Source organism: Manduca sexta, chromosome 17, assembly GCF_014839805.1.
Source record: "Manduca sexta isolate Smith_Timp_Sample1 chromosome 17, JHU_Msex_v1.0, whole genome shotgun sequence".
Taxonomy (NCBI): Eukaryota; Metazoa; Arthropoda; class Insecta; order Lepidoptera; family Sphingidae; genus Manduca; species Manduca sexta.
The window spans coordinates 3,125,197-3,152,701 of NC_051131.1; the positions used below are offsets into that span (position 1 = coordinate 3,125,197).

At 34.5% G+C, this 27,505-nt stretch overlaps 1 protein-coding gene across 1 annotated transcript; it reads right to left on the bottom strand.

Moving 5' to 3' along the window:
• Positions 1-4,270: 4,270 nt before the first annotated feature.
• Positions 4,271-18,885, bottom strand: LOC115443070 (ubiquitin-protein ligase E3B). Its single transcript, XM_037439669.1, has 19 exons — positions 18,485-18,885; positions 15,423-15,671; positions 15,023-15,275; positions 14,122-14,310; positions 12,497-12,688; positions 11,616-11,941; positions 11,070-11,194; positions 10,387-10,558; positions 9,838-9,956; positions 9,415-9,587; positions 8,811-8,891; positions 8,352-8,550; positions 8,034-8,197; positions 7,366-7,512; positions 6,818-6,933; positions 6,217-6,346; positions 5,777-5,941; positions 5,408-5,519; positions 4,271-5,256 (listed from the first exon to the last, which is right to left on the bottom strand). The coding sequence occupies exons 1-19, from the start codon at positions 18,652-18,654 to the stop codon at positions 5,084-5,086; spliced, it is 3,255 nt and encodes a 1,084-aa protein (XP_037295566.1). The 5' UTR covers positions 18,655-18,885; the 3' UTR covers positions 4,271-5,083.
• Positions 18,886-27,505: the final 8,620 nt, after the last annotated feature.

The following is a 27,505-nucleotide window of genomic DNA, read 5'->3' on the forward strand; positions in this document are numbered from 1 at the left end:
TGGCGGCGATGCCTTGATCAGCTGTGCTCTGAATTTATAGCTACATCATGACAAACAACTGAACTGTCGCGAATTATTATAATTTATAAATGCGTTTAAAATACCCAAAAATTTCATTTTAACTTGCTATAAAATGTAGATTTAAATTTTTAACTTCAACATTTTTATGTTACGCTGACGTCCGCCATCTAGCGTCAATTATAAACTTTTTTGTTTATTTTTATAACCAGTTTTATTCAAATTCAAAAAGTAAAAGATTGTAGGTTTTAATGAGTTATTAATTATATGATAATATCCATTATAATATCTCCAAAAGTGAACTTTGCTAAAATTTTATATTTAACGAATACTTTAAAAATAGATGGATAAAATTAATTAAAAAAAAAATAAGTTTTATAGACAATACACGGTTTAAAAAACTATTATACAAAATGGACTACGGTGGATTAAATCAAAAACACATTTGCTTTCGAAATATTCATCAAATATCTGTTTACGTATGAAACTAATTTTAACAAATCCTTTAAAAGTTAAATGTAATGAAAACATGGAATAATTATTGCATACTTAAATAAGAATAAAATTGTATGATTTTGTGAGGGACATTGTAGATACATAATCTTTACCAATTTTGCAAACGACTGCCAAATCACAAAAAAAATATCTGGGAATAAAACTGAAAACTTTTGGTTCAAAGTAAAAGTGTACTGCAAACCCTGTTACTAAACAAAAAAGTATATAGTAATATGGTATACATAGCACCTACGCACAACAACTTACTGCTCAAATCTTACTGATTTATTGTATTTAAAATTTTTATTTCTGGGTATTCAATAAAACACCGTAATAATAAATATCAATTATATTATCACAGAGAATCACATTGTGTTATACAACATATTTACGTGGCTAGTACAAAATATTTTTACATTCATCCATTTAGATGTTGGTATATTTGTTTAGTAAAAGTTCACAATTAAAATGGAAACACTACTACAAAATACTATCTTTGTTCACACTAAGATTCGTACAATATATTAGATAATAAACTGGCGTGATAGAAATTGCACTAAATTAACAACAAAATAAAAAATTTACCAATAAAATATTCTGCATATAAACTATAGGAAGATATATCAATGACAATGGAACACAAAACCGGATCACTGCAATGCTTTGAATTTTTTTTTGCGTGACGAAGCACGAACGTAACGCAATACAGGCAAAATTATTAGTGTAATTAAAATTACCCGTTTGAGACAGTGTAAAGGAGATTGACCTTTTGAAATTGATGAGGCAGGGTTTCACGATCCCATGTGACGCACATCCGCCATTTTATTTACCGCGCTATTTTATGGCATACTTTTTTGATTCATTGGCTAGTTTATGGGAACGTGATAGTGCCAAAAACCTCACCAAGTCAAAAATAAATAATTTTATATCACAATAGTTGTGAATAGTGAACACAGACTTAAAGAAAGGTTATCAAAAACTTAGAATGAGCACTGAACCTTTCATCCTTTTACTTAATTTATAACCCGCACTACGATATTTTAATACGATGTATACTTTTAAAACCTCACTAACGAAGTGTTACAATTATTTTACATTCTCTTGATTTAACATTCAAGAGTTAGTATATATAACTACACAAATATTTGAATAAATCAAATAAAATATAACAGAGCATATAACTGTGAGCAAATTAAATATAATGAATTTCTTTATTGAAGTTTTGACATTGTGAAATGAAAACTATCTCCATTGTCTCGCGATAAAACGTACAATACTAACAATAGAATAAGGGTGACGCAACGGTGTACACATCTACACACATATATTACACATATCCTTGCAAAAAGATCATGACGGTGCAAACATTTCGTACCACACATACAAAGGATAAAATAAATTCAATGTTTATATATATACTAACACGTTATTGTCTATGTACACCTATTTATAAGTTGGACAGGTTTAATTATTTAGAATTCGTTTTAGATTTACACGATAGCATATATACTATGGACATACCGTAAGTGAGCGTTAGGTATGTTAACTAGTCGATATTAAAAATTACGATGATTTTTCTACGATACTTAAAATGACTTTAATGATATGAACGGAGAGTGCTGTTGATTGAGTCATCTCGCAAATAAATACGCTATGAACTTCGCCCGCTTATTGTATGGGAAATATAAAATACCATTTGAAATTTAAACACAGGAGTTCATACAAACCATTACACCGAGTATATTTTAGTAAAATCTCTTGATGTTATACCCTACAAAAAATATAACTATAAAACTGCCTGGTTTTAAACTTAGTTCTTGATTTAGCATCACTTGGTTGATCAGTAAGTGAGTGATGATTCTGTTTTATGTACTGATTGACGTCACACAAATCCGAAATATGACACATCAAATACATAAAGGATAGAAAATTGGCAAAGTGTCAAAACTCACAGCAGAACAAAGGGCAAGTGAAATGCAAACTTGATATTTCAGCAAATAGCAAACACAATTGTAATCATATACAAAAGATACTTCATATCCAAAATTAAAAATATCAAATCATTCGTTCAATACTAAAAGGTCAAACTATACCACACTCTTGTCCTTACGATACATCCTAAATAGACGATGAGATCTAATGAACTAACATACATTTCTACACGTTAATATATAGATGATAAATAATTCGTACCAGTATTATACGTTTCACATTACGGTTATTGATTGTATACTTCATACATTTCACTCGGTGTTAGGCCCAAAAAAAATGACACAATAATTTAATATTTTCAAAGTTTCACATAAATTTTATTGTATTAAGTATATCAAAAAAGATGTATAGAATAATTTTCCCACTAATATTGTCTGTGAGATAAGATTAATACGATGGGTAACAACCAAGAGAAATAGTCGTATTAAGTTACTGGCCATGACTGATTATACCTAGTCTTGCCATAAATATTGTAATAAAGAAAAAAGAAAATTGTTAACTGCAAATAACATTTATTACTTTTACAGTGTGTCAGTTTAATACATAAATATAAAACAATTAAAAATATAAAAAGCTTATTCGAAGTGGTCTCCATTGGCTGCAATACAGTCCTTTAAACGATGAGGCCAGTTATCAATAGAAGCACGCACTCTTTCCATGGGAAAATTCTTCACTGCCAATCGTATAGATTGTTTTAGGGACTCCAAATTATCATGGCGTTTAGAGCAAGCTGTACTCTCTAAAACTGACCACAAATCATAATCCAGCGGATTAAGATCGGGACTAGACGACGGCCAGTCTTCAGCTCTGATGAAGTCCGAAACGTTCGATTCCAACCAAGACTGCGTGGACCGAGCTTTATGACCCGGCGCCGAGTCTTGCTGGAAGGACCATACTTGGTTATTGAACATGGTGATGTTAAGGGGCTTAACTACCTTCTCAAGAATGGTATCTTGATACACTTGTGCCGATGTTTTGATACCTTTTCACAAAAATATGGCTCAGTCACTCCTTCATAGCTAACACCCCACCAAACCATCACTGAAGTCGGATAATGTCCACGTTGCACTCTGTCGACTAATTGGGAAGCTTCCTTAGAGCTTTGAGCATAAATACGGTCATTTTGTTTGTTAAAATGTTGCTCAATTGTAAAAATTTTCTCATCCGTAAACAAAATTTTTCTGTGACCTCCCTTTGCGTACCGCTTCAGTAGTTGTTTCGATTTTACCACCCTATTCTTCTTTAAATTATCAGTTAAGAAATGGCCAGTGCGTCTCTTATAGGCTGCAAGTCCTAAGTCATCTTTTAAAATACGCGACATGGTTCTAGGTGCTATCTTCATTTCCCGAGATAAAATCTTTTGCTTTCGGACAGGATTTCTTCGAATTCTTTCCCTTACTGCTTTGACCACCTTTTTTCGTACCGAACACTACGTGGACGGCCAGATCTTTTCTGTCACAAACAGAGGAGGTCTCATTGTACCTATTAATAGCCCGGTACACAAACATTTTACTAATACCAAGTGTATGGAGAGTTTTTAAAAATTGCATTTGGCTCCATACCTACTTTGTGTAATGCTATCACAGCGATTCGGTTCTCTTTATCACCCCACACCATTTTAATATCGCAAAATATTTTACAATGTATTGGCGCCAAAATGAGAAAACACAATGAACAATCGTATAAAAATGACAGATTCGAAATTCAAATGTAATATTTTTTTATAATTAAGTGTAACAGTATTTATGGCCAGACTAAGTATATTATAAACCTATCAGTTTATAAAATCGATACTATTTCAATAAAACCTACACGAGTTCTGATAAATTTACAATCAGTTTTCGTCAAACACTATTTTGAAAATGGAACACTAATGAACAACTTGAGTATTGAATCATTTCGATTTTTATCGATTACGATATCGATGTGAAAATTATTTTTATTCATTACGTGTGTCTATCATATCCATATCAAGTGATGTTAACATTATCGAAATATGGTAATGACTAATGGAAATATTAATTATTATCCCAATGTATTCTAAATCGATATTAGTAACTGTTCAGTCCATCGTCCCGCTATACAGAAGTAGTGTACTTCACTAACATTCCCTATCAGCGGATATTATCATTTGGAATCCCATCTAAAATGTATGGCATGTAGGGATCAATTTTATTGTTCTTAAATTTCACCTGCATTCCATAAAGTACTAAAATTACTGAAATTTTGAAAAAATACAAAAAAGACGAAACTAAATTCGCAAATAAATTTCTTAATCTCCATGAAATTTACAAGTCGATTTTAAAAACGTGCTACAAAATAATGTGCAGTAGCTCCTTTAACATTGGCCAATATATGTATGTGCCAACATGTAGAGGAGGGATTTGTTGTCACTGGGCTTGTATTTGAGTGTGAGTGTAGCCCACGTGGACGTGAGATCCGTTTGATGATCTATCAACAGATCAAAAGGTATTGGCGGATTGATGACTGCCACACCCACACGTTAGCCAAGTCTTGACATACATACTCAGTCCGTATTACCCAACGTGGAGGAGCCATAAGAAAGTATTTGTGATGTTTAAGACAGTTCGAAACCAGTGTTACTGTTAACAGCATAACGTAACTTGTCGCGTAACGTGCTTCGTTTTTGGTAATTCGGCAACTTGAGCAAGTTGAAACACGTCGACGACGTCGGCAGGCGGTTCAGAGGATCCTTCTTCCTGATTGTGAAGAAACCGCGAATCACGCTACCTGAAAACGGGTTTGTAATTATTATTACTTCGTCCATTATATCAAATACTAGCTTTTGCCTGCGGTTCCGTCCGCGAGGAATAGTTTTTCTGGGATAAATAGTAGCTTATAGGATTTAGGATGTAGCGTTTTAATAGTGAAACATTTTTACCTATGGTATCCCCGGTATCCTCGTCGTCGCCAACCTCGACGCAACGTATCGAAAATGGGGGCTTCAAATGAGCGAACCCTAGCACTGGTGGTTTTGAGCACGACGTCACGAACTACGAAAGAAATAAAGACATCATTGCCATAAGTTTCATAATCATCGTAAATAGCTTTATCCCTAGAATATGGTAAAACTTGAAAATGCTTGGAAGATTAATTCCCACTTATTAACACTGTCGAGACAGTAATATTTGTGTTCACGTGCACGTTTCTGTGCATGTGCATGTTTGTGTTAATGTTGGTGTTGGTGTTGGTGTCGGTGTTGGTGTCGGTGTTGGTGTAGGTGTCGGTGGTGGTGTCGGTGTGGGTGTACCTTGAGGAACATGGCGCGCTCGTGCTCGGAGAAGTCCCGCTGCAGCACGTCCCAGAGCCAGCACACGACGCGGTGCGAGTCGTGGAAGCCGCCGTAGTACTGCGTGTGGCGCCGCAGGTCGCGCAGGTCCAGCGGCACGTTGTCGCCGCTGATCAGACGCTGCAACTGCGAGATAACGTGACATTATCAGCATTGTACATAACCAAATCAATATATTAATACAAGTAATACTAGCCGTTGCTCACGGCTACGTATGCATGATAAACCTTCCGGGGTTAAATGCCCTACTATGTACTTTTCTGAAATAAAAAGTAGCCCACATATTCACATTTATAAGATTAGTAACATGGCAATATTTCACCACTGAGTAAGAGTTAATTTTTTACATACCCCTGTATATAATATAGTAATATCGCGTCATATAATATGATAGTACTAACCTCAGGTGTGGAGAACAACGACAGCCACTCAGGATTTATAATAGTCCTAAACCCTTTAATAAATGCGTTTGTTTGGTCTTTGATCTGCATGTGCATCCGGAAGTGGGCCATCAAATGTATGTAATTAATCCTGAAATATTTTTTTTTTGTTAGATCACAGTATTACTAATTCATTTTTCTTTATACATGAAAGTTTACAGTCTATTATGCATTATAAATTTATTTCTAACATAGTACAATACAATGAGCAAGAAGCCGTGGTCAGTTTAGCGAAAAAAAAAGGTTGAAAAAAGGCGCGAAATTGAACCGGCTGGCCTGCGGACCACTGCGTAGGCAATTCACTTTTGCTTTGTAGCGGACGGACGTTCACAATCGTTGCATTTCACTAGCTATAGTTTTATGATCTTGCTTATTTGTTAGCTAATTTTATTAAAATTGTTTTTTTGTAAATTAATTAAGTATTAATTGTTTTAAGTACTAAATACTATTTTAGTTCACATTGTTGATTTAAAAAAAATGTTAAAACGCGAAATATACTATAATTACTAAGTTCCATATTTTGTGTTACGAAGTATGATTACTTGTTACTATTACTACTTACCTATTTTCATTGGTGACCGGTATAGCCTTGCCACCTGGCACCAGTTCGTGAGTTACAATTTCTCCTAGCCTCTCCTCGTCTACGGAGAATGTTAGCTCTAAAGTGGATATATCACCCTGTAAAAATATGAATCCATATAATGTAACATATTAGTTATTGACTTGTTAAATAAAAAAAATGTTATGCAATAAAAAAACAATCAGTACATATTTAGATAAAAAGTTAATAATTATAGTTGAAAAATGCCATAAAATACCCATACTATTTTATTTTTGTACCGGCACGGCACAAAAACCCTACGGAACCTGATGGTAAGTGGAGTGGAGTCCAATAGAATGTCGACTGACGAGAGATGATTACCCCTCGACAGTCGACACAATTATGCCGGCCTGTTGGAACGGGATAGGCACAGGCTGATCGCGGAACACGACACACTTACGTGAGCCACTATGTTGGGTTTTAACACCTTGTGTACGGTGGTCGCTATCCGGGCGGATATTAAATATATCATACCACTAGCATATTTAGACTGCGTAAAAATAATTTACCTGAAAATGCTTAATGTACGTAAGACTCCTATAGAGATCGCGGTCCAGCGACGGCAGCTCGTCGATCCAGCTGTACAGCGCCTGCTGCGTCTGGCCCAGCACCTGGCTCAGGAAGAACGACGCGAACGGCACGTCCACCACGATACCCTGCGAGGCAATACATACATAACATAACATCACGCATTTTATTCCCGAAGGGGTATGCAGAGGCGCAACTAGGGCACCCACTTTTCGCCAAGTATGTTCCGTCCCATGATGTGATAGGGGGCGAGCCTATCGCCATATCGGGCACAAATTCCAGACTCCGGGCTGATACTGAGCAGAAAAACCCAAATATCACTTTGCCCGACCCGGGATTCGAACCCAGGACCTCAGAGCGCTATTGTACCGGACATGCAATACAACTACGCCACCGAGGCAGTCAGCCTGCGAGGCGATACATTCATAAATAGCGAAAGAAAGAGGTAGAATACATTTCATTTGGACCGTGTAGATGGCGCCAATATTTTTTGTGTGTTTATATGTCTATGAGAGTCCACCTAAAATCAGAACACATTATAGGAGGATTTTTACTGTCTTTAATATTTAAATTTTTTGTTTGAAGCTATAATTATTGTGACCTTTGTTTATTAAAACTTTTTATCTAAATACAAAACTGGTCGAATTACTTCGTATACAGCTTTTCCCAGCATCCTGCCGATGAACTCGAACAGCTGCAGGTGATTTTCTTGGAGGCAGGACGTGGGCGACGGATACAGACGCTCTTCGCTCGTCACTCGGAACAAGTTTAGCGACGGATCGAAAACGCGCTTTATTGTTTCTTCAAGAAATTCTATAAATGGAGAAATATTTCATTGTGAGTCGGTTTTATTAAATATTTTTTTGTTTTTTTATAAGCTTTACACTGTAATATATACATATTTAGATTTTTGAATGTCCTCCGACTGACTGATGTTAGAATATAATAGTGTGTATGGTATAGCGACCCTTGAAGACGCCGTCCTGGTCGATGCCGGCCTCGTCGAGCCCCTGCTCGTTGACGAAGCGCACGCGCACGCAGCCCTTGAGCGCGCGCGGCGGCAGCGCGGCGAGCTGGCGGTAGCCGTCCTCCACCAGGCGCGCGCGCCGCACCGTCACCAGCGTCGAGCGCCCCACGCACACGCGCTCCGTCAGCCCCAGCACCACCTGCGCGCACGCCCCCGTCACTACTCCGACACTTGCATTCCTATCTTACCGTTAACTGTTGCTGGACCCCATTTACCAGCGGAATGTTTGCCGGCAAACATGACAGCTACATGACATTACGCGTGTCACGGAAAAATAACCTTATTATGTAGTATATAAGGTTATATTCCCGTGACACACCGTAATGTCATGTAGCTGTCATGTTTGCCGGCAAACATAGGGATGCTTTAACAGTAAGCAGTACTCTTAATTATTCTTACCTTCTCATCAGATACAGCTCGTCTGAATAACCGGACTCGTTCACCGTGAGCGATCATATGTGGCGTCTTCTGAACTAGCACCTGACACAATCAACTAAATTATGAAACATAATAATATACATACAAATTCGCAAAATATACAACATTGATATTGTAATTCAACCTATGCTCCTCTATCATCTGCCCTGTATCATAATATACACTCCTAGTACTTGGCACGGACCTCCTCTACTATTGAGAGGAATTAGGCCTTAGTCTGCCACGCTGGACTTCACATAATCTCAAAATTCCTATTAAGAACTTCTCAGGTATGCAGGTTTCCACACGAGCAAGCAAGCGATAATTCACAAAGAATACACACATCATTTTTTAGAAAAGTCAGAGGTGTATGCCCTTGGGTTTTGAACCTGCGGACATTCGTCTCTGCAGTCCGTTCCACACCCAACTAGGCTATCGCCGCTTTTTTACCCCTAACAAAACTAAATAAAAATGTAATGTTACTTATAAACTAAACCTTAATTAAAATTAAACAATAAACTTTACAGTCTTGTTTTACACTACACAATATTATTCCAGTTCAAAAATACCCGCAAACTGACAGTACCTGTTGGGGTTTCTTGCCCTTCTCCAAGTCGGCCATGAACTGTCCCTCGCGTATCTCCTTGACGAGCCAGTGGTTCTGCGGAGTGTAGGAGCGGCGACAGTCGCGCCGGTACAACACCAACAGGAGTGTGTGTAGAGAGCTGAACAGCTCGTTGCTTTGGATTGTTTTAAGGTCTGGAATAAAAAGGAAAAATTGTTATCGTTTCGCGTATGTCTGAGGAAAGTTGTTCAAAATTACGTATCTTTTTATAATTATATCACAAATTATTGCAAGTTAAGAACTCAAGGATAGTATTTGACAGTCTTTATTAACAAATGTGATGGTGAAATTGCACAAAGATCATTTTTTTTCTTCAATAAGTTACCTTTTTTTTAATATGTATTATGATATAAGATATACAACTAAAGAAATAAAAAAACTTACCAAACAACTGTCCCATAATGGACTTATACACAAACATATTAAGAAACTGTGACATATTTATAAAATCTTGTAATCTGAATGGTTCTTGTTTCTCATACATTTCCATGTCGTCCAATATGCTAAAAATTTACATTTCAATAAAGATAACACGTCACTTTTTATTATACATCAAAATAACACAGCGAAACTCAGTTACATCACCATCAATTGAGGTAGTAAAATAAACAGGCCAAAGAGATGTGTCAAGAACGTAGTATGTAGCGCTAAATAGTCCCTGCCTACCCCTATGGAATAAGGGCGTGAGTATATATATGAAAATTATATGTTTTTAAAAAAGGGAAAGACAATAATTCATGGTGCCCCTTTATCTTTCGGGATTATTGGAAATTTACACTGTAAAACATTTAGAATCATGTGATATATAATTCTAATTGCACATCAAATATAACATACAACCTTGTAATAATGAGCAAACTATATCGCTAGTTAACTTTTATCGATGCACTTCTTTTTCCTTCCTCAACGGAAGCATACTATTATAAAACTTACGTGACATAATGCGTCATGCAATCAGCGAACAGTATGAGCATTTGAAACTCCGGCGCAGAAGTCTTCGTATTAACAGCTAAGAGATCGAGGAAGGATTTTAATCCGCAATTTGGTCCCAAAGTGCAAAGAAATTGCCACAGCGAGTATAATATGTTCTCTTGGTTACTGAGTCCTGTTAACAACATATAACAATCATATTTTAATAAAATATAGTAAAAAAAAAACAATTATACCTCCTAGCCGAACTTCGGCCAAAGGACATAAGCCTTATATGCAGGAGATATTATAGTGCACAAGTGTGTGTGCAGTACACAGGTACACTCAGTTTCTTTACTCTCATAAGATGAAGTATACATGGTGTAGACTGTCCTTATAGTTAATAAGCTACAAATATATCTACTATATAGCGTTATGTAAAAAAAACTATAGAAATTGTGGTTAATTGAATATATTCAGAAACCTAATGTATCTACAATGAGAACATGTGTCACATTTTTAAAAAAGTTTGGTAGTTATTTACATAAAAAAAATAATGGATACAAATAAAATGACCTAATTAAAGCGTGTTAAACAAAGCAACTTTGTCAAAATCAGTGTTGTAAACGGTAATCACTCAACATCTGACAATTTTTTTTGTTTAGAACTTTCTTTAAATAAAATTACTTATTATTTAATTATCTTACCGGTGAGTATATCAAGTTTGACTTGAGTCATAGTCTGCAGGGCGGTGTGGTACATGGAACATATCAGAGCCGCCTTTGTGCAATCCGGAGATCCCAACTTTCTATAGTTTTTGTTGGTGTTTGACCTGAAACAAAGTCCATGAGTATAGTCCAACACACCAAGATTTGAAAATTTTATACAAAAAAATAATTCATTACATTCTTAAAAAAATGTATAAGACTATGAAAATACGACAATATTAATAGCCAAAGACCTTAAATTTCATATAACATTCAACGTACCTATGCCATATGCACATAAACTTTACTTAACAAGGTAAAGATACGTGCCTTTGATATGCACAATCTGGGTCCTAAAGATCCCACATATAAAATATTAAAGTACACCTATTCTTGCTGCATTTGATCCACATGGACACCTTGTTTACATAATGTCGTTCTATGTTGAGGTTGACGCACTTAGCTAGTAGTAGGTCGAGCAGTTGTGTGTGTTACATAATGTCGTATACAAGCCCTTAATTATAACCACTTATATTTCATACATACCTATTGGTCCTAGCCTCTATAGCTCTTCTAATGATGGCTGCAGGGTTGTTACTCTGCACCGGCGTGGAGGGTTGGGAGGGTCCCGCCCCCTCCTCCACCGTCACGCCCGCATCTATCATCTCTTTCAACGGATTCGCCAACAATTTCTTTAGCAAAGGGCTTCCCCATAACAAGGACAGTTGGGTGCGTAGATTCCCCATAGCAGGAGGGAGATAGGAGTCGAAGCTCTGAGAGAACCAGCCGAGGACCGGGTGCCAGTTGCTCAGGTTGCCTTTCTTGCACACCACGTATTGCTGGCACGAGTCGAGGAAACGGGTGACTACCAACTGTTCCAAAAAATAAGAAAATTATTATGTAAGTAGAATGGTTTTAATCAAACACATGGTTTTTACTATATCATAAATTTAGCTATTTGGTATCTTGACAAGACTTTTGATTGAAAAACACCAGTTAATACATTTAGAACTATAAAGAACTGCTTCGGAACACCGAAGCAGTTCTTTACTTATCACGTTAAGTAGCAACTAAAAGATAACATAATTTTATTATATTTAGTTTTTTAAGTTAATTATTAAACTTATCAAACATGTATTTTTTTGGGAAAGCTGCCATGTTTATCTCCGGGGGTACCTTGTTAACGGGGTATAGGCAATCCCCGGCTTAGCAACCACGACAGTCCCTAGGAAGATTTGGTGGGCTCTACCATATCACCGAGGGTGTCAGCGGACGGTGTGCTGGCGACCCGCAGCCATCCGGTCTCATGCCCCGGGAGGAAGAAGGAAGGGGATAGAGTGAAGGAAAAAAGGAGAAGGATCCCTCTCAGGATAGTTGGAAGAGAGAGGGAGGGGAAATGTTCGCGAACAACGCGAGACAGTACTTACCACAAACGTAGGATAGAAAGTGTCGCTCATGGCGTGGTCCCGCTCGAGATGCGCCATCTGTATGAGGTTCCCGAGCAGGCACAGCGCGTAGTTCCCCTCGAGCGTGTTGAACACTATGCGCATGTTCTGATCGGTGCTCAGGAACTCTATGCACTTGTCGAACATCGAGTACGAGCGGAATGCTGTTATCGACTGCAACAAACAAGGCCTTTTTAATCCATTTCAACAAGTTACCCGATTCGTGTTAAAAATTATACAACTGAAAAATGAGACGAGCCAACCATTTGCATAATGGTAAGTGACATAACTGTCCACTTGCAAGAATAACACCGACCAATATAAAGGTTCATCAAAAATATGACTCGGTGACATTGTTGTATTGTGTGCGCGGTACGATGTCGCTCTGAGGTCCTGGGTTCGAATCCCATGTCGAGCAGTGATATTGCGTTTTTCTTAGCCCGGAGTTTGAAATTCATGCCTGAAATGGCGATAAACTCGCCCCCTTCCACATCATCGGACGGAATACAGAGGCAGAAAGTGAGTGTCCTAGTTGCACCTCTGCCTACACTTTCTGGGATAAAGGTGGGATATATATATATATATATATATATATATATATATACATATTGTTTTTAAAAAATATTCCATGTATATTTGTAAAAATCTTGTGATCTTATTCCATACCATATCATATAACCAGACACGAATTTTGCAAGTATCCATTTTTAAAGTAAGAAATAAATAACTGCTGTTTTCCCAATACAGACAATATTTATGTTGATTCCGAAAATACGCGCGATTGCTTCGGGAAAAGGTAATGGCCTTGCGCGTTTGCCAAATGAGCAATTAAAATGAATTGTTAGTAAATAAAGTACAAATTAAAAATCTTTAAGTTTATACAACTCGTCCAACGGCTTGTTTCAATACCACATATATAATAACGATTGGCATATTTAGAATTATTCTGATTAATAGCGAATATGGACTAATCCGAAAATTTCGTTTGCTTGTAGACGAATTATTTTGATTGTTTTATTATTGCCGTTGTGAGGAAAACATCGTGAGGAAACCTGCACATCTGAGAAGTTCTCTATAGGAATTTCGAAAGTGTGTGAAGTCTACCAATCCGCACTAGGCCAGCGTGGCGGACTAAGGCCTAATCCCTCTCAGTAGTAGAGGAGGCCCGTGCTCAGCATTGGGCAAGTATATAATACAGGGCTGATATTATTATTATTATTATTATTGCCTTTGATGCCATGATAAGGATTGGGATCATTTACTAATAACTTCAGCTATGAATAGTTAAAATCTCTATTGACTCTTACTTTTAAATTTTTTATTAATTCTTATGAACAGTTTATTTATTTATCTAGAATCTATTTACGCTACATGATCTTATAATTATAATTTTTGTGGATTCACCAGAAACACAGGATTTCCTAGCTCAGGCATACATATCTAGCTATATACAGGCAATTGAACATTACTAATCTAACTACACAAAATATACATAATAAATCCTTTCTTAATGCTATTTTTTATTCTAAAATACTACTGCAAAAATATTCATCATATTATTATGTCTACAAAATCCTTGCAATTTAAAAAAACGGTGTCCCAATCACCTCAGGCGAAATCTGCTGCATGTGATACACGAGTGTCGGCACCGACAGTATCTGTATGATGTACATGGTGAGCAGCTTCTCCGAGAACTGCGCAGAGATGAGCGGCCGCAGCGACAGCGTCACCACCGCCGTCAGCGACACGTTCTTCAGGAACACCTTCTCGCGGCACAGCCCGCGGAGGAACAGGGACTGCGGGGAAATCACATCCGAGTTATTACAGGCAAGTAATTAAAAGCTCATCCGATGACACTGGGAATTAATGGCGGCCTTAACCAAAAGCGAGGCTTCTGGTATCAAAAAAAAAACAATTCCCAATTACAACAATGTAGGTAAGATACTTTGTTAGTTAATTGAATGGTGAGGTCGTGATAGCGCCAGGCTCCGCGTACTTGCAAGGTTCGCCCTCCTAAGTGCTGAAAAAAATATCGAAACAAGATGACCAAAACTGATATCATCTGATTCTATTGGGTCCAGAGTCATTAATATTCAAATTGAACATGTTTTTAAATATTAAAGGTGCGTGGATACAATATATCTCTCTTGTGGTAAGAAGGTGGTCCATGTTGAAAGTGATGATTTTAAATCTTTTTGGGCTATTTCAATGAAATTATCCTGTCACTACGTCTTCAGACATGGTATTTAAAATTAGAATATTTTTTAACAACTATGAAGATGTTAGGTTACAATTTAATATTGCATGGAATCTCTGATTCAGAAATGTGACATTTATATATAACTAAAATATACATATGACAAGCATATTTTCGCGGCACCGCTGATAATCACCCAAAATAAAATTAATCCATTCTACATTAAATTACTTAAATTATCTTTACAAATAATTTCCAAACTTACACAATTTATCATTTTGTAATATTAAAATGAATTAATCAAAACTTACTTTGAGCGTCAGATAGTATCCTCTATGGAACAATGAGCCCATGACATTAGCGCAAAGCTGCATCATGCCGCCTCGCAATTTCTCGAAGTTTTTCAGCCGAGTCAGGGCCCACGTGTTTGTGGATGTGTACGCAACTAACGTGTGGAGGTGGATTAATATGCTCTGCATGTCTGTTGGGGATTCGGGCTTCAATTCTGATAGATAGAGGCAACATTTGTATAGAAGATCTTTTATGTGTGCTATCCATCTCAGACTAAAAGAAATAAATAAGATTACTTTCATATTTTAAGGAAATAAATTGATTGAAATATACGGGCATCTGAACAAGCAATTTGAATAACATTTTTTAATAATTATAAGCCTGATACTAATTTAAACTTGAAGATCAATAAAATATCACCTGTATTCCTTATTTAGAAACACACCAACATAAGAAAGTTTAACAGAATCAGAGTGGAGACTCTGTACAATATATTTGCAGAGTTTCTCAAATCTTTTTCTGTCTCTTTGCTGGTTGAATATGAGGAAGAGTCTACATGTTACTCGGTACACGTCAAGAGCTGGGATTAATGGCGATTCCAGAGGTGGTGGGGGTTCTTCTTGAGAGCCATGGCCCGAAGCTTCTGGTAATATTTGATCAAATTCATCTCTGTAAATTAATACATTATACTATTTTATAGAATGCAATGTAATATCTAACAGCACAAAAATAAAAAAAAAACTGTCAATTAAGAATATATTGCGCATTGCATTACCTGGTTCCAATCTCTAATTGAAACATTTTAATAAACATATTAAATAGTAAGTATACATAAAGTTGAGGTGACAAAATAAATTTGTTATGCATGCCTATTTCAATCTATATTCTAAATGCAATATTAATAGAAATACAGTTATATGATCATTATCTATAATCACCTATAATATTGCATTGAATCTTTGTAATTATTAAGTTGAATAATATTTACTGTTTATGTTTTCTGCATTTGCATACATCCAGGAAAATATGCATGCAGCAGTAATGGATCATAAAATCTATTTGATTGCAATAATACATAAAATCTATTTACAAACATTACCACACAAGGCCATATTATTCAATGAAAGATTTTATAGGGAAATCCTGTTTCATGTTATCACTCACACTAGTACCAATAACAAATCATATTCCTATGTAACACTCTCTTTTAGAACACTCAGTATTATTACTAGCTTTTGCACAAGTAAAAGCTAGTAATAAGCCACCAGAGCCACAAGGCTCTGCCTACATGAGTGAGTCTTTCTGGGATAGTTTCCTGGAATATTTTTTCCTAGGATAGAAAGTAACCTAGGTCTTTCCCAGGATCTCAAGCTAACTCAATTTTTTTTATAGAAATCTAATTTGGTACTTTTGCTTTTGGATTTAGACAAACAAATGTTACAGATGGGCTTTGGGGGGCATTGCATTATATGTAAGGATATGAATATAAGACAAATGAATAAAATAACTAAGTCTGAATTCTAATATCTATCTATCTAATATCATTCGTTTATTTTAATTACTTCCAGAGAAATATTTACCCATTCATGGTCATAGACTCACTATATGTATATTAGTGGCGAAGCGCGAAGCTATCCGAAAGGTAACCCGACACAACATATAGGTACTAAATACGCATAAATGCAATCTGCTAAATAATGATAATACGATTTTACATAAATTACGAAAGAGAAACTGACAAGATCATCATCACTGCTATATATTATCTCATTGTGAGATGGAACAGAAAAGCCAAAGTGGGTACACTAATAAACCTTTGCTTACCCCTTCAGAGATAAAATGTGTGAGACATTTATTCAAAAAGATATTGGTTCCAATTACTGGTTATTGTATTAAAATCATGCCAATCAACCTACAAAGTATTGTTACATGATGTATGTATTTTTTACCATAATAAATATTATTTAAAAACATATTATCTGAGTTAAAATTCTTTTCTTTTTGTTTTTGTATTTACATTTATTTTATCATATATTTCAATAAAAATAAAACAGCACAATCACCTATTCTTCATTATCAGTCACATTAAAGCCACTACTGATTATACGCCATTATGTAATAATTTATTAGATATACAACATTTTTAACTAATATAATAGTTACAGAACAATCTGGATCTTCATAAATTTTCAAAACGATAACTCACTGCACACTTCGCCAGTTCTTTCAGCCATGCATTGTTTCATTCAATAATATTTACATATTACATTACTGATGTGCATTTGGATAATTGTAGTAAATTATGATTCACTTAAATTAACATTGTTATGCCAAGTAATTGTATGACTTAATTTATTTGATGTATACTAACATCGTGATAATTGACAAGGTAATACAAAATTCATTCCAAAATGTAGCGACACACACACTTGCACAAGCTAGGTTTGTGACTCCCATAAATACACACAACCAACAACCCTATACAAAAATTATTTTGTCATCTATACAACAAAATATTATTAAGTCTTAAAATATTTATTCAAAACTTTAAATTTTATTCGCTTATCTATGGTAATCTTTCATATTGGGTGCAGACAACAAACTAAATAATATCAAGTATGAAAAATTACCATAGCTATTTGCTTCTAAGACAGTAATTATAGTTCAAAATAATTCGATAAAAATTTATACATTGCTGCATATAAAATAAATAAACAAAACAATTCACAATTTGTAGCAATGTTGGCATAACAGAACAACTGTGAACTGGGGCTGGCGCCCACAGTTGTTCTGTTTCTTTATAGTTATAATAGTTAGTGAGTAACCAGATTAATATACCTTTTTTCATAAGGTAATAACATGTTATTGATATTACTACTGGGGGTCAAGCAGAATGGTAATGTTGGTGTCACTGGCCTCACAGGCCAATACCGACTCTCGAGAGTATAGTATCATCCGAGCAAGATCATTTACGTCACAAATACATCAGATTGCTACATATATGATTCATGAAAAATACTTTTATTTTTTATGGCTCATTCCCATGCATTAAAAGTATAAAAAAATATTTTAGCTCTACATCATACCACACATATTCTAGATTATATCATGAACATCAAATATACATAAAAAAATATTTGATTGATTTAGATATCATTTAAATCACTTTTTACTCTGATGTTAAAGTAAATTTGACATGGAATATCAATAATTATTTTGTTACTCTTAATAATACTATGAATTGTATGCTATTTGAACTGAAATAAAAAAAATACTAAGAACGTAATTATAACCGGTCATGCACGACTATGCGTACAAACTGTCTTACACAATTTATTTCATAGTTGGAATTTTATCATAATTTACAATCAAATAGGCATAGTGTATTCTTCCTATCGCATCCGCTAGGCGGAGAATGTGTGTACGTTGCAACAGTCCACTTGATACTCGATGTTAATGTATTATTAGGACGCGCTACTCACACAATTAGCTTGATGAAACTCTTTCTGGCGAGCCAACCTCGGACGTAGGCCTGAATTTGTATGGCCGACTGCTCGCGCTTTTTCTCAAGGGCACGCTCTTCGCGGGCAGCTTTTGTCTGCTCCAGAAAAGTATCCTTACTTCTTAAACCTTTGGAAAACATTTTAAGCATAATATACTACTGCACTCTACAGGGAATAATGCTTTGTTTTCCTCGGCTGTCTGATATATGCTCCTAACTGTGTTATACACCAAGTTTAATGTAGCAATAACATGGTCCTCATCTAAGAAACACTTTGCTAACGAAATTAATCCACATCACTCCATGATTAAATGATTATGGCTATTTGTATTATGAATTTTTATTAATTTTATTATGCCCTCCGCGTACAATTATTTTGACATTTTTAGTGTTACTAGTGAATAAATTGTTTACCTTTATAGAGTATAAAATGAATTATAAAAATTGCCACTTAAAAAATTTTTAGTCGATTATACCGTAGCGATGAAATCGCCTTTTTGGGCTAGTAAATTTAACACTATTATAAATTATTAAAATTTATTCTTTACGTAAAGGTTAATCAATGAAAAATGTATAAATACAATTTCATTATTTATATTTAATTCCTCCATTAAAGTAAATCGTTTTGAATGTAATGAAGATAAGTTTACAAAAAACCCAACGTAAAAATCAAAGAATCTTATCGTCCAAAATGGATGGAGTTAAGGTGGTAGCTCAAGGTCCATTTTCATACATTTTATTTCGGCTTTAATCTGGGTAACTAAACAAGTATTGGCAGGTAAAGAATTTAAATTCACGTCTAGTTAGTGATTAGTTCTCGCAGTTGAAAGAAAAACGTAAAAATAATTAATAATCATGGATATTTCGGCCTTTAAAATTTAATATGACGAAATTTTAAAGGCAGAAATATCCATGATTATTAATTATTTTTACATTTTTCTTTCAACTGCGTGAACTAATCACTAACTAGACGTGAATTTAAATTCTTTACTTGCCAATACTTGTTTAGTTACCCAGATTAAAGCCGAAACAAAATGTATGAAAATGGACCTTGAGCTACCACCTTAATAGAACAAATTAATTGAAAACCTACCTACTGATCTATATAAATGTAAAATTGAAACTAGTGTAGGAACCTTTGCCGTAGTATTGTAATGCTCTTTGATGGACCTCAAGGGTTTTCTCATCGTCAATTTTAGTATATTTATATTAATTATAATAATTTAACCATATTCTTATGAGTTAGATTGATTATTATAAGAACATAATTTGGCTTTTGTTTGTTTTCGTTCCATAAATTTTCCCATAATCCACTAGGGGCACTGGATGTCTATTAATATTTTCTAGTGCATTATCTACATTATCTATTATGAGTGTAGCTAACTCTATCATTAGTAGTAGGATTTTGTTCTGAGAATAGGATGTTTTGGGTTCGGTCCATAGAGCAAGGTTAAACGGTTTGATTTGAGTTCATAAAAAAAGATGTTTGTACTTTTTGTACGCATTCCAAAGCATAAAACTCCTCTTTAATACGCTTATGCATGTTTTAAAAAATGCATTCAAACCCGTGGTATGAGCAAACTGTATAGAACAAAAAAACCGCTTTATTTAGGTACCTACTTAGGGATTCCACATATTCCTGCCATTGCAAATCTTGTAAGGTAGTATTGAAAATGCCATCTATTTTAATGATATCGAGGAACTAAATTTAGTAATTAGTCGCCAACTTGCAATGTCTAAATTATCTGTTCGTTCTGGCAGCAATACATTGCATAAGAACTTCTAGATGTGTTTACACAAGCGGCAATATTTTAATAATTCTATACACTTGTTCGAGGCAGACTGAAAGCTTAAGAAATTGCAGAAATCAGCTTACCGTGGCTGATTGCACGGTAAAAATCGCTTGTGGAAGTTAACTACAACTATTTTCTACAAATCATCTACACCACAATTTAATAGCGTCGAAATTATTCAATTTAATAAATTATTTAGCAAATATTAACTGGCCGGCAACTAATAATTATTTTTATCGATTGTTTTTCCTCCTATGTAATTTTATTTTGTATAGATACTTACAAAAAGCATTACAATACTACGAAAAGATATTTATTTAGAATTCATTGTACCTACACGCTGTAAGTATAATTTTGTTTGTTGATATTATTAAATAAAACTAAACTGGATTTTCCTGCGCAAATTACTTAATTAAAACCAATAAATTACATATATAAATATTATTTATAGGAAGTAGAAAGAAGTATTAATTTACTTACAGTAGCTAACTGTCGCGCGGTATCAACGATACGACGTCCCCGAGCTTTAGAGGCCACGACATGTATCTGTGTAACTTTTAGCCATACTTTAAAGTTAAAACGGACAGCTAAATGTTGGCAACGCTGTCCTGAAAAACCTCCGCCAAGGTTCATACGGGGTTCCTTCACGGCAGGCTACATTAGTCTGAGTAATTAGGTACTCCGCTGTGTTTAATTTTTCATAACTACATTTAATTTTCGATGTTTGCTTTTTTCATTTTATCTTCGTCAGTTAATATCCATAGATATTCATTTAAAAAATTTACTAACAGTTCAATCTAATCGTATTAAGTACTCTTTAAAATTCAATAAATACCTACTATCCATATTACAGTCAGATTTTCTTGAATATTTTTAAGTTATCGATTTGTTTTAATATAATTTTATTACTAATAGCTTAGATTAGCTTAGCTTCCGCGTAGAAGAATACTGAAAACTTTTTATTGCAAATATATTAAAATAAATATATCTTTTTACCATTATCACACTTTAATGAAACAAAGTTTAATTATAATTGGAATTCATTGCTCCCTCCCTCTGTCCACTAACGAAAACTACTTGAGAATCCAGTACACGAACGAATACAGAGATAGACAAACAGAACAGAATTGTAAAGATCGCCGATCTTGTTTTATAAGAAAAAATGTTAGTCAGCCCCTTCCTTTTTTATTATTACCTTTCGTTCAATATCCAGACATGCGGGGTTTTGCTGTTTTATTATTATATGTAGATATAGTAATAGAAGACTGTAACAAGGTCATCTCTACATTTATATATCAGTAATTTTAATAACATTTGCTTATCTGATCGGAATTAAAATGTTTTACTCAACTTTGTTTTACCTATACAATGAAATTATCTATATATTATTTAAGTATATATAATTATTCACATTAATATGCTTCTATAGAAAATTTTAAGTCTTTTTACAAATGCTCTCATCCTACTGCAGAGTAAAGTCAACGCTACAAATAGATAAATAGCTTATTTTGAAATTCGTATAACAACCCAGGCACTCGCAGTCTACGGTTCAAAATGTACCACTAACAAACCAAGGTAATTTCTGTGAGATAGAGGTAAAAATATTCATCTTTGAGAGTGATAAGTGCCAAAAATTGTCACTTATCTTAGTTATTTTGGCTTGTGACGGTAACTACATTAACATGTACATAATATATACCTACTGTCCCACTGCTGGGCACGGACCTGCACTATTACTGTCAGGGTTTTAGCCTTGAGTCCATAACGCTGGTCTAATGCAGGTTGCCAAAAATCATATATTTTCGAAATTCTCATGGAGAACATCTCGCATACGTACTAGGTTTTCTCATGATCTTTTCCTTCATAATTAAAATATGCACATAACTTAAAAAAAAGTCAGAGGTGTATGACTTTGGATTTTGAACTAGCGGACATTCGTCTCTGCAGACCGTCCCATTCGTAACTAGGCTATCCCGGATTAATATGTACGGGACCTTAAGGGATTTGACGTTTATACAAATACATAAGCTCACGCGTATATCTTCGTAGTGGTAGCAAGATGAGCAATTAGTGCTCATAATATTCGCCGAATTTATTTCCGTTCCATTATACGAGCATATGTATTTCATATTATTACTTATTAACGGTATTTTACTTGTCATAATATTATTAGGCAATATTTATATTTACAGGTAGAAACAAGAAACGTTCTCCAATGTAGAGCGATGATAATTATTAATCTATACTTATTTTAAAAAGATGTAAAATTTGTTTGTTTGATCGCGTAAATCTTTAAAAAATTGCTCCGATTCTGATAGTCTCTTAATTTAGGAAGTCATACATTATTTAAATCCTTATGGTAACGTCCTATTTTTATACCAGAAACGAACTTTAAAGAAGCGATGCCACAAGCAGAATTTATTATATAATACCCAAATATATTCCAACAACTATCAAGTGTTAAGGCGGTTTGTCTCAAACGTCCGCCCCAAAACCTAAAATAATTAAACCGCGTACTTAACTAAACTCCCACGCACTTAGTCCTTATTTCGTTCGAACATAATTATTGTCCGTGTAAAGCCTTCTAATAGATTTTGATTCCTCATAAGTAATTATGACTGCATTGTAGGCCAGTCATTAGCATCCGGTGATTAAGGATGGAGTGAGTAAGCGAATACCACCATTACTGACCATTGTACATGATAATGATGAACTTTTGGAGTTATGTTGTCAATTCCCTAAACCCTGAAGCGTGTAGGTTTAAGAATTATAAACACCTTTATCCCTCTACATATTAAAACTATTTCCACCTGCATTTTTGTTGATCAGTATCGGGTTTAACGGTGTAGAATTATGGCGCGAATGGCAAGCCAGTAATGGACTTGTAAGCACTTATCTAGAAATAGTGATCTATTTTTTTATTTAATGTATGATACACGTTTTCGTATTTGTAGTCGACAATTATTAGTAATTATTATTTGTAAAATTTTTGTATCACGGTAATACTTGTCCGCCCCGTGACTATAAAGGGAGTAGTTTTCAAAACGTCGGAACAAAATCATAATATAAAACTCCAAAATATAATTTTAATTCGATATCTGAACATTCGCGTAAACATAAGAAATCATCATGCTGATACTTTTGACGTTCATCAATCAAATTTTGTGTCTAATTCTCAATCATAGTGTACAAATTAGTTTCTCGAATATTTCAACTATATTTCTACGAAATAAGTTCGCATGAATCTACTTCATGAAACACTAATTCCCTAAAAAAGAGCAGGAATAAAAAAAGTTAGTTAATCCATAAACAATAATTAAAATATGTTAAAACGACGAAATTTGTTACTAAAAATCACATATATTTCACACTATAAACCGAAATGCATCATATATTCATATAATTTTAGAATGCCTATTGCATTAAGTCCGCCTATATGTAATTGTATAAAAATTGCATAAAAAAGTAAGTATATATTTAATAGAAAAATAATGTCGTGATAGGGACGTGTAAATCAAACTATACGTCTCTGCATCGCTTTTACTTAATATAGTTTACCTGATCGATACTGAACCCAACTTATAACGCACAAATGATCCTTAGCCGGTATTTCGTAGTGCTGATAGCGTGTGACAATAGCCGCTTCTGCGCTTGCGCATTTTTAGTGATAGCCTGATGATAAATGTTCGTTAAACGCAATGCGTAGGTATGTGAAAAATGAACTTACATTTCTACGCATCTTATCAATTTCCTAGCTTTGTATTATTGCAATTGTTTTAAATTCTTGCTAGTTACTTAGTCATTTTTGCTAACGATAAGATAGTGGATGAACAATAAGTGTCGCAAAAGTATGACAAATCCTTGAAGCAGTTTTATTGGAACTTTCAATATGTTTTGTGAAAGTCCGTTTGATAAGTACAAAGGTTTAGACTAGCTGGCAATAAATTATAAATTTTGTAGTTAATTAAAAACTGTTTTTAAAATTGCGTCTTGCAAAAAGCAAATCGATAGACAGAGCTGACTGTCATGAGCTATCCTTTTCTACACGCAGGGGTATTACAAAAGAAAGGAAAAGAAAACCGCGTAATTAGGTACTGGGCATTGTGAATTTTAACATCAGTTTATATGTTAATTGAACCACGTGATAGTGGGGCTCCTTATTCACTCACATAGGGCACCCTGTTATATTATTTACCTATAGCGCATGTTTACATACAATTATGGCTCTGAATGTGAAGTATATAACAAAACATTACTTCAATACTAATTCGCTTATATGTAGAGGACAGTTGTACATATATATCAGCTTTTTTATCATTTTGAATGACGAGACGAGCTTACCGTTCGCCTGGTGTTAGGCGATATTACCGCTCATAAATAGAGAAACACCATCCAACACTTTGAACTACAAAGTATTGTTTGGTATTTCACTGCGCTCGCCATCCTGAGACACGACATATTAAGTCTCATTATGTCGAGTAGATACACTGGCTATAATGTCCCTCAAACCGGAACACAACAGTGATTACACACTGCTGCTTTGCGGCAAAAATAGACATTGCGGTGGTACCTACCCAGGCGGACTCTCACATATGAGAGACCTACCACCAGTAAACTTCAATACTAATTAGCTGATATTTAAAAAATATTTGCATATATATAATAGCTAATATGTTTTATACGTAAACTATTCGTAAATTTCATGTTAAGCACTTAAAGCCGTTGGTCCGCCTGATCTCTCTCCGGTTATGTCGGATCCCCGTCTCACCGAACTATGAGAATTAAGGTACAGAGAGCGCATCTGTGTATTGCGCACACACTTATGCATTATAATATCTCCTGCGTATCTAGCTGATCTCCGTTGAGATTAGCTGCTGTGGCCGAAATCCGACTTGGAGAAATTCAAGTAAAATTATTTGTAGAGACATTATAGTAGAAATATTTTTATGAATAATATTTACTTAGTGCGTAATAAGATAGTGATCTATCAGAATAGTAACTAACGTGCAAAAAATACATAAAAACGACCTACAATTATAAATATTTTAATTGTATATTATTCAATAAATAACGTTATCATGTTATTTATCTAACCAATGTTGATGCGGAAGACAATTAAATGTAAATATTTATTCCATACTAGCTTCCGCCCGCAGCTTCGCCCGCGTGGATTTCGGGTTTCAAAAATGGAGAAGGTGCTCAATTTGTCGGGATGTTTTTTTAATTTATGGTGCTATGCAGGTGGTCCGATTGTAAGGTCAAGGTCTGATGATGGGATCCTGGTGATATCGAAGGAACTTTTAACCATTAAGGTTGCACACGAAATGACGGAAGCTTAAAAAATGGAGTAACTTCTCCCGTTTTCCCAACATTTTCCATCACTGCTATGCTCCTATTAATTGTAGCGTGATGAAAAGTATACTATAACCAGCTCAGGAGTATGAAAAATAATTGTACCAAGTTAAGTTAAAATCCGTCAAGTAGTTTTTGTTTCTATAACGGTTATACAGACAGACAGACAAAAATTTTACTAATTGCATTTTTGGCATCAGTATCGATCCCTAATCACCCCCAGTTATTTTGGAAATATATTTCATGTACAGAATTGACCTCTTTATAGATTTATTATAAGTATAGATATGCAAAAGTAGCTCAAAAATTGTCCATAACGAAAACATGCATTTTAAAGTAAAACAAAAGAAATAATATCGTGAAGCCAACCAAATAACTAATGATATATTAAATTTTGTGACTGTTCAATTTAGTCGGGTCCGCGATATCACTTTTGTTGAGTTTCAGAACGCGACATTACATTATTATATTCTGTGCTCCAACGCACACTGCTTTGATGTTAGGAACACACCTACATTGCTTAGACAACAGTGAACTTTATACAATAACAATAAAGCTCAAATTGACTCTACGTATTAGTTAGAAAACGTTTGTATGGGAAATAGAAAAATGCTGTTTTGAGGATTTTCCCGGCAATTATTCGAATTTTTCTCACCTTTTAAACCTTCCCTAGACCTCCACGAATAATTCAAGACCAAGATAAGATAAATCCGTTCAGCCGTTCTCGAGTTTTAGCGAGACTAACGAACAGCAATTCATTTTTATATATATAGATTCTAGATCTGGATTAGTCATCATAACTAATTTAATAAAATAAAATAGAAAATGATAAATAAAAATAAGTATTGCATATTCTATTACTAAATTAAAAATAGAATAACCAGATTATTTTAATAAATATCTTCAAATAAATACGACTTATAAGAATCGAAATAATAATGCCAATATAAAGTATTTATTGGCTTTTGCATCAAAACTGAAATCAATTCGTTCCCCTCCTAAATAAATAACCATGAAAGTGCCGATATAAATCTAAACATTATTTGACAGGTGTGACGAAGGGTCACATTAAGGTGGCCGCCCCAACCTGCGTAAAATTTCCGCTTAACTTGGATAGAAATAGCGTATATGGCGGAGTAAATAACGCTTTTAGAATTTATTAACTGCACTACACAGAAAGCTCGTTATATCATTGGAAGTATTTATTTACAATTAGCAGAGGGTACACTACATAGAATATATAACAGTAATATACCTACATACAATTTTGTTTTGTTATTTTTCATCATTATGGAAACCTATAACAGATGCAATATCAGCCGGTAAATTGATACATGTAATATTAAACTTTTAACAAATTCAGTATTAGTTACAAAATGATATGCGTAATTCTAGCACATTCTAGCACTACTATGTATGTTTTGTATACTTACGTATTTAACTGAAACCAAATGGTATGTTATATCAGAATCTATGTAATAAAATTGATTATTTAATATCAGCTAATAAGATTTCTATTTATTTAGTTTTTTATACACTTGTACACAAGGTATAGATGGCGAGCCTATGTGTATTCTCTCTCAGTTAATATTAGGGTGGTGCAGATAAAAAAAATCATTTGTGCATTCGAGTATTATGAAACTGTCATCATCCAAAAATGAATATAGTAAAGTTTTATCAATATATTAATATAATTGAATGTTTGTTACAAGGTATTGAACATATTATAAATCTATAAATGTATTTGTGTGAAATTTCATACAAGTAGATCAAATCCCCCTAAACTGGTAGCAGTAGTATTTAACTCCAGAAAACTACTACCACATGGTAGAAACCGTGAAAAAGCTAGGATAGCA